This window comes from Schistocerca gregaria, chromosome 6 (genome assembly GCF_023897955.1).
Source record: "Schistocerca gregaria isolate iqSchGreg1 chromosome 6, iqSchGreg1.2, whole genome shotgun sequence".
Lineage (NCBI taxonomy): Eukaryota > Metazoa > Arthropoda > Insecta > Orthoptera > Acrididae > Schistocerca > Schistocerca gregaria.
This window is the reverse complement of record NC_064925.1, coordinates 264,654,307-264,663,511: the sequence shown is the minus strand read 5'-3', so window position 1 is coordinate 264,663,511 and position 9,205 is coordinate 264,654,307. Positions and strand designations below refer to the sequence as shown.

The 9,205-nt window shown below is 41.9% G+C and overlaps 1 protein-coding gene across 2 annotated transcripts in view; it reads right to left on the bottom strand.

Annotated features, from left to right (window-relative positions):
- Positions 1-3,946: 3,946 nt before the first annotated feature.
- The window catches only part of LOC126278222 (uncharacterized), a 67,152-nt gene continuing 61,893 nt past the window's right edge, over positions 3,947-9,205 (bottom strand). For both annotated transcript variants that reach the window (XM_049978201.1, XM_049978200.1), the window contains exons 2-3: positions 4,855-5,011; positions 3,947-4,675 (exon numbers count right to left, since the gene is read on the bottom strand). In XM_049978201.1, coding sequence (XP_049834158.1) covers positions 4,072-4,675; positions 4,855-5,011 — 761 coding nt within the window. In that variant the 3' untranslated portion in view covers positions 3,947-4,071. The remainder of the gene's footprint in view (positions 4,676-4,854; positions 5,012-9,205) is intronic.

Here is a 9,205-nt window from a genome sequence, read left to right as displayed (position 1 = left end):
CAAGCTCTCCCGACGTCAACCCTCTTGACTTTCATTTATGGGGGCATTTGAAAGCTCTTGTCTACGCAACCCCGGTACCAAGTGTAGAGACTCTTTGTGTTCGTATAGTGGACGGCTGTGATACGATACGCCATTCTCCAGGGCTGCATCAGCAAATCAGGGATTCCATGCGACGGAGGGTGGATGCATGTATCCTCGCTAACGGAGGACATTTTGAACATTTCCTGTAACAAAGTGTTTGAAGTCACGCTGGTACGTTCTGTTGCTGTGTGTTTCCATTCCATGATTAATGTGATTTGAAGATAAGTAATAAAATGAGCTCTAACATGGAAAGTAAGCGTTTCCGGACAGATGTCCACATAACATATTTTCTTTCTGTGTGTGCGAGGATTGTTTCCTGAAAGTTGGCCGTACCTTTTTGTAACACCCTATATATATATATATATATATATATATATATATATATATATATATATATATATATATATATATATATAGAGGCCAATGTCAGAATACCCATGCTAGTGAACAGGGGTCGACAAGAGGTTCGCGAACTTACACCACTTATTCTGAGCCAAAAATATCCTTTGAGAATGGAAGAGTTACCCCAAAATGTAATACCATACGACATAAGCGAATGAAAATAAGCAAAGCAGACTAATTTTCGAGTCGAACAATTACTTACTTCAGATACTGTTCGAATAGTAAAAATGGCAGCATTAAGTCTTTGAGTAAAATCCTGAATGTGCGCTTTCCACGAAAGCAGAATTACTGTTTTAATTTCAACTTTAACGCCGGATAACAAATAACAAAAGAAACATTTTCTCATGTGATATAATTACAAAATAACAATTTTCGGATGTTTTCCTGTACTTGCTGTGGAACTTCACTTCTTGCCAAATTTCATTATTGTAGGCAAACGGGAAGTATCCTAAGAGATTTTGACGAATGAATTTGCGAGTATGAAATATGTGACACAAATAGTCGTACCATTTGATTGCACTGTCTTAGAAGCTGTCGTTTGTTGCACCGCCAAGAGGACTTTATGTGACAAATTTCAACTTGATACATCTACCCGTTCCTAAGAAAAAGGACTCTTAAAAAATGGACAGACAGTCGTGTGATAGAATAACAAATTTACGTTTTCTGCATTTTTCCTTTGGTTGTAATGTAAAACCTTGCCTCTCGCCAAATTTCACAATTATTGGCGGACGGGAGGTACCCTATAGGTTTTGATGGGTGAGGATATTTTCGTTCCGCCATTACAACTAAAAGAAAATGAGTGTGTTTCTCACCAGACACGTTTCGCTTTATTGAGGTAAAGCATCATCAGTGGTCTGTAATTAAAGATATTTATAATTTGATTTGTTTTTAAGATCTGAAAACAATTCGTTGGTTTTTTCCTTATGATAATGTCTACTTGGTTCCTAGCCTGCATCAGGAAATGCCGCCTGCTAGTATGTCTTTGGTGTCTCTCTACATTTGACACTCATACAAGCCGCCAAATTTTTCGGTGCTTCGCAGAACTAAGCATTCTTTTTACATTTTTCACAGCACACTTCTTGTACACTACTGTTTACCGTTTTCTTTTACACTTCTGTGTGTGTATTGTGTTTTGTAGTGTTGCCAACATTGCCATTAGTTTGTCTTTGACCTTCACTTTTTTGTAGTTACTTGTACTGCATTATTCTATTTCATTACTTAAATTAATCGAATGGCCAAATTATTATTGGAAACCAGACACTACATGAAATAATTGAAGAAATCACATGAAAAAGAAAAGATTCATTTCCATTCTTCCCCCTCTCCCAAACAATCCCTCCCCCCGCCGCCGCGCCCGGCCTCTCTCCCCCAATTTCATTGGACTTCTTGCTCTTCACCTTTTCCTCCAACTCACTCTCCATCACATTACTATGTCATCTTTGCTTCACCCTCCTCCACTTACTCATCGCAAAAAAACCACTACGTCACTATTCCTTCCTTCAAAAAATGATTCAAATGGCTCTGAGCACTATGGGACTTAACATCTATGGTCATCAGTCCCCTAGAACTTAGAACTACTTAAAGCTAACTAACCTAAGGACATCACACAACACCCCGTCATCAAGACGCAGAGAAAATCCCTGACCCCGCCGGGAATCGAACCGGGAACCCGGGTATTCCTTCCTTACTCCTGCACAGTACATCAAAACACAGCAACATAATGAAATTCAATAACACACATATAATTAACTTCAAAAAATTAAAGGTCAAAGACAAACTAATGGTAAGCTGGCACAGAACACTGGTGTCAGTGTTTAATGAAGAAAGGCACAAAAGACGTGCTAGCCGGCGGCATTTCCTGATGCAGGCGAGAAACGAAACAGAAATTACCGTAAGTAAAAACAAATTAAATTATAAAGGTCCTTAATTATATCCCACTGATGATGCTTTACCTCAATAAAGCGAAACGCGTCTGGTGGGAAAACACGCACTTGCTATTAACGACGGAATGAAAATACCCTCAGGAATGGTACAGGATCACCGGACAATAAGGCCAAACAAATGAAGACTTTTTGACGAGTGAGTTTGCGTATATCAAAATATGTGACGTAAATTACTGCTGCTTTTGGTTACATTGTCTTAGAGGCTGACGTTTATTACACCACCAAGGGCCTACGGATCTCAGTACACGCCATCGATTTCAGTGTGATTCGTCAACACGTTCCTCGGGAAAAGAGTTTTTAACGGTCGGACAGACAGAGAGACAGACAGACAGAGTGACAGATGGACAACAGAGCAATACCATAAAGGTTCTGTTTTTACCGACTGAGGCACGGAATCCTAAAAGCGTGATTATTATTGTATTTTTTAAAGAAGTAGATTACTGTGATATGCTGGTATGGGATAATAGTTTATGGTGGCTTCGTGATTGTCTACTCCAGATAAATTATTATTGTTGTGGCCTGAAATTATCTTCTGGAGTCAGGTCCTTTGAATTTTGTTTCCATTGTACTAAAGGTATTTTATGTAGTTCTTCTCTCTTCGACATCTGCCTTCAAGAACTGTGAAGTAAATCCTGTTTTGTTATTATTTCTCTGTAGTCAAGAAGAATATTTTATGTTTAATAATATGTTTATAAAATTAAACACACGCCCCTGTTCGAACTCCGCTCCAGCCAAATCGTACACTTCAACAACAATTATTAACGACCGCGGAGTTCACGAGATTCAACATGGTTAAAACAACATATAAGCACTTTTACGAAAAAAAATTTTTGTGTAATGGCCACCATTAACCCCTACCCCGCCCTTTCTCCTCTGGATCCGCCCATGGATGGTATCGCATTTTCTTCAGGAAGAGGGGTGTGTTAACGAAGTTCAAAAGAATCGATGCTCATGTACTTGGTAAGGGATGTAGAAGAATTTCAAGTTATTCTTATGGAGAGACGTTTTCTGAAGCATGATGCGTTGGACACGTTCCTTTTCGTTTAATGATCGACCATTACATAACTTGTAAGTAATAAAGAGCAATTCATCATAGAAGTGGCATAATATAAGTAGTGTGCATGGATACATATAAGCGGAGAAGCCACTGGTGACTACTCTAGGTTGCCCGCTCTCTCCAGATTTGGACAGAATTGGAAAACGTGGCAAGGAGTCAGTTTTTGGAAGCATCCTACACGAATCGTATGACGCACGTTAGCACCGTCGGGACGCTTCTCGGTGGAAATAGCGCACAAGATGATACGAAGATGTTGTAGTCTACATAATGTGAAATACAGAAATCGTGATATACAGTATTTCGTGCCACTATAACTAAAAATAAGAGACTGGTTGTTTCATAGAGAAGAAGGTATGTTGCATAAAATGACAGGTAGCGCCTCTGGGAGATAGCAGCTTAACACCATCCTTTGATACAGGGAACACACATTACTTACAGTTTTAAACTTGTTAGATACCCCTTTCTTATTACCAGAATTTATTACGTACTGAGTGTATTTTATGTCTTTTCTTTTTCTCATTTATATAACTGTAGTAAGAGTTATGGGGTTTACTTTAGCTCCTACGTAGCAAACCATGGAAAGATCATTCAATCAACATTATGTCCAGGCACATTTGTCATGAAGTGTAACTTATTATCAGGCTGGCAAGCTGAGGCCGTATCTGGAGCGGCAGACATAGATGAAGCTAGTCTGGGCATATGTCGATCGTAATTTCTTGACACTGAAACACTTGAATTTCCAGAAGAGATTTCGTCCAACTCGAGTTGACCAACGATATTACAGATTTGTATTTTGGCACGAATTTGATTTTCTGGAGACAGTTTCTTAACAGATATCGCCATGCTTTTGAAAAACGTGTCAATTTCGTTTTCCTCGGTTCCCTTGCCGACAGCTGTAGACAGCAATTTCGATCTTTCTGCGGGATTTGTTATGAAAAATTCAGTCACATTATCCACGGATCTCGTTGTTGTCTGTTTCCGCCTGTCAGTGGACTGTTGATCATTACCGTAACACTGTTCGACTTGACGTTCAGCTGAAGCTTCATTAATGTCAGCATCAACACTGCTGGTATCAGCAGAAGTTTCCGAGGCTTCAGTTATTGCACCTACAACCATTCCTCCAGCCTCAGTTTGATGGTTTTCGCATTTGACACCAGCTTCAGTGTCAGTTGTAGTGACGTCTGTAGAAAGCCTGTAAAAATAGTTGCTATTAGAAACAGTATTAAATGTGGACGTGCTAACCTCTGAGTCCTAAATATGTAGGAAGTTACAAAGATGAAAGAATTCTTTATTATTTATACAAATCTGTCATAAATCATTTCAGATTCATAAAGAGCAGTTAAAAAATTTGGCGTTCCTTTATTCACTTACTCTCTTTGATACTCAATTTGGTCGAGAAATTCGAGGAGTGTCTCCAAACACCACTTTCTTGATTTTCGTGTTCGTGAGGCTCCTTTCAGCAGTTTATTTCTTTTACGCCTCATAAATGTATCTCTGATGTTTTTCCAGCGGTATTTACACTCTTCCACTGGAACAAACACAGCAGTCTAAAATCTGGTAGATAGGTTTCTTTAACGGGAAGAACCTCACTGCAATCTTACGCTGTCGAGAGCATTACATTGTGGGGCTTTCTTAGCTCGACTATAAACGTAAACAAATCATCAAAAAACACTGACGCATGCAAGCTACTGCTTTTAGTAAGTGACACTTTTGTTGGCTTTTTGCAATTTTATGGTGTACCGTACTATAGCGTATTTGAGGATATTTTTAGGTCTTCAAAGGTCAAAAATACACAGGTCTGCAGGTTCTGTCCTGAACCTATTGCCAAAGTTATCTTCATATTTGAGATTATGTTCATACTTACCAGAATTCTGTAAGGCTTTTTGCTTTTAAATGAACATACACTCCTGGAAATGGAAAAAAAGAACACATTGACACCGGTGTGTCAGACCCACCATACTTGCTCCGGACACTGCGAGAGGGCTGTACAAGCAATTATCACACGCACGGCACAGCGGACACACCAGGAACCGCGGTGTTGGCCGTCGAATGCCGCTAGCTGCGCAGCATTTGTGCACCGCCGCCGTCACTGTCAGCCAGTTTGCCGTGGCATACGGAGCTCCATCGCAGTCTTTAACACTGGTAGCATGCCGCGACAGCGTGGACGTGAACCGTATGTGCAGTTGACGGACTTTGAGCGAGGGCGTATAGTGGGCATGCGGGAGGCCGGGTAGACGTACCGCCGAATTGCTCAACACGTGGGGCGTGAGGTCTCCACAGTACATCGATGTTGTCGCCAGTGGTCGGCGGAAGGTGCACGTGCCCGTCGACCTGGGACCGGACCGCAGCGACGCACAGATGCACGCCAAGACCGTAGGATCCTACGCAGTGCCGTAGGGGACCGCACCGCCACTTCCCAGCAAATTAGGGACACTGTTGCTCCTGGGGTATCGGCGAGGACCATTCGCAACCGTCTCCATGAAGCTGGGCTACGGTCCCGCACACCGTTAGGCCGTCTTCTGCTCACGCCCCATCATCGTGCAGCCCGCCTCCAGTGGTGTCGCGACAGGCGTGAATGGAGGGACGAATGGAGACGTGTCGTCTTCAGCGATGAGAGTCGCTTCTGCCTTGGTGCCAATGATGGTCGTATGCGTGTTTGGCGCCGTGCAGGTGAGCGCCACAATCAGAACTGCATACGACCGAGCCACACAGGTCCAACACCCGGCATCATGGTGTGGGGAGCGATCTCCTACACTGGCCGTACACCTGTGGTGATCGTCGAGGGGACACTGAATAGTTCACGGTACATCCAAACCGTCATCGAACCCATTGTTCTACAATTCCTAGAGCGGCAAGGGAACTTGCTGTTCCAACAGGACAAAGCACGTCCGCATGTATCCCGTGCCACCCAACGTGCTCTAGAAGGTGTAAGTCAACTACCCTGGCCAGCAAGATCTCCGGATCTGTCCCCCATTGAGCATGTTTGGGACTGGATGAAACGTCGTCTCACGCGGTCTGCACGTCCAGCACGAACGCTGGTCCAACTGAGGCGCCAGGTGGAAATGGCATGGCAAGCCGTTCCACAGGACTACATCCAGCATCTCTACGATCGTCTCCATGGGAGAATAGCAGCCTGCATTGCTGAGAAAGGTGGATATACACTGTACTAGTGCCGACATTGTGCATGCTCTGTTGCCTGTGTCTATGTGCCTGTGGTTCTGTCAGTGTGATCATGTGATGTATCTGACCCCACGAATGTGTCAATAAAGTTTCCCCTTCCTGGGACAATGAATTCACGGTGTTCATATTTCAATTTCCAGGAGTGTATTTTATAACTATCAGCTCTCGATTTAACAATAAGTAAGTTGTAGAAGTTTTTGTGAACGGCGTTTTTCATAAGGTGTCAATACGCTAATAAGTCCTAATGATGACATACTGTGGGGCCGCCGTATTTAAGGGTGTAAAGAATTCGTTAGTATGTAGTGGTTTTATTGCGGACTACGAATCCGGAATACACTGCGCAACACAATTAAAGGATCACTTTTTCGAAACGTTGTAATTGTCTCCCATTCTGACGTAACAGTCTGAAATTTGACTCAAAGATGGCTACAACGTTCCTCTGTAATGACGCCAAAGAATGACGACATGCGACATCGCCCTCGGGCTGGGCGATGCTTCGTAAAGAGATATGTCGACACATGCGAGAAAAACGCCACAGCTCAGAAGTTCATGTGAAGTATAACGTGTGTTAACGATGTCACACTGGCACCAAGTTTCACCACAATTCTGCACAACAGCACCGTGACGTATCACGCGATGGGAAGGTATACGTACCTCCATCTTGCGATTATGGAGTGTCGGAAGCCAGCTGGTTGAAGAATTGTAAAAAGCCGTTATTTTTAAAGCTTTTTATTTATGCTACCAGTTTCGACTCATCAGTAGAGTGATTGACTCTACTGAGGAATCGAAACTGGCATCCTAAATAAAAAGCTATAAAAATAACGGCTGTTGGAATATTACTTTTTACAATTCGATAGGAAGGTCGTCACACACCTTCTTAGGCCGGTATTGCACTATCATATCAAAGATATGACCAAATATTCGTCAAATTTGTTTGACAAAGATATCTGACGATGCGCTAAAAAGGGATATTACACTGCCATAATATTTTTCGTCATATTTCATGATGACTGACAACAACTTACTATACGCCAGAGTTGCATGTACCACATTTGCACTGTGTGCGCATTTGGAAGACAAGCGGGGGAAAAAAAGAAACGTACCTGGGTGAAGCCGTGGGTTTTACGACGAGACGATAAAAGCATTCAGTATAATTTGTTACGTGAGCTTCTAGTGAAGGACGTCAAGTCTTACACAAATTACTTAAGAATGGATGAGCATAGGTTTCAGTATTTGCTCAGTGAAATTTCTCATCATGTCACAAAGCGCAGTACACACATAAGAACTGCTATATGTGCAGAAGACAGGCTCACAGTAACACTCCGATTTCTTGCTAGCACATTAACTAAAATAATAACTGAAACGTGTGAAGCAATTTATAAAGCACTAAAAGACCATCATCAGAAAGTGAATAAATGTTCAATACACTTTATCTGCATTAAGAACTACTTTTATTGTAAATCAAAATAATAATTACATTTTGTGTCCCACCACCACGAAATTAATAGAAATGTATGAAGCTGATGAAGAGCTTTACAATGTGAGGTATCCTGACTACAAAAATAGATTAAGAAGGCTGGATAGCTCAGAATATATACATAATGAAATAGATATGTAGGTATTTAGTTTTGTTTCTCGTGAGAGTAGCTTGAGCGGAGGCCATTAATTTTCTTTTCTATGTCGTCAGCCTCACACCGGAGTCGTATCTCACAGCTAATGAACTCCGCAATTTTTTTGCAGCTCTCCAGTCTTCTTAATCTATTTAAGTACTCAGGATGCCTCACGTTGTAAAGCGCCTCATCAGCTTCATACATTCTATTAATTTTGTAGCTGAGAGCACACGCGAATTAAACTTTGTAGAGATGTTTACAAACACACTACTGGTGACAGAACGCTGCAGCGATGCTAGCGCTCCTAGTGGTAAAATGTCACACTGCTATCAACAGAAGACAGGCGACTTTTGTGATCAAATCTACAGTAAGGCCCTAGATTTGATCATATTTATTTGACGACAGGCAAGATTTGACAGAGTTCCCCAGTACACCATCAAATTTATTTGACATGTCGACTTTGACAAAGAAATATGATAGTGTAATGCCGTCCTTACCTACACTTCACACCTTCTTTTGCAGCTTCTGCCATGGAAGTTAGAACCGCAACAGCCAGCGGTGAAATCACTTATTTTTCTTACGTACCGCCGAGCTACGTTGCAGAACAATAACGCACTGTTCAGCCTGAAACATCCACAGCCCCTGAGGCTTTGCCTGGACCTTTCAGTACCCAATATCCGCTTACCTGGATCTTCTAATGGCCAAGAAACGTTTTCTCGGCTGCCAACGGTCAGACGGAGACGAGTAAAAAACTGCACACTTGATATCAGTACAAATATTTCTTCATCGACAGTTCGGTATACAACGTATAAAACGTATCTGTCTTTTGTATACATATTCTACCACTAAATTCCTTCTTTCTCTTCCAGAAAGAGAACATACTCGAAGAGATTACCCAATACTACATTAGATAGTCACTCATTTTGTGACAT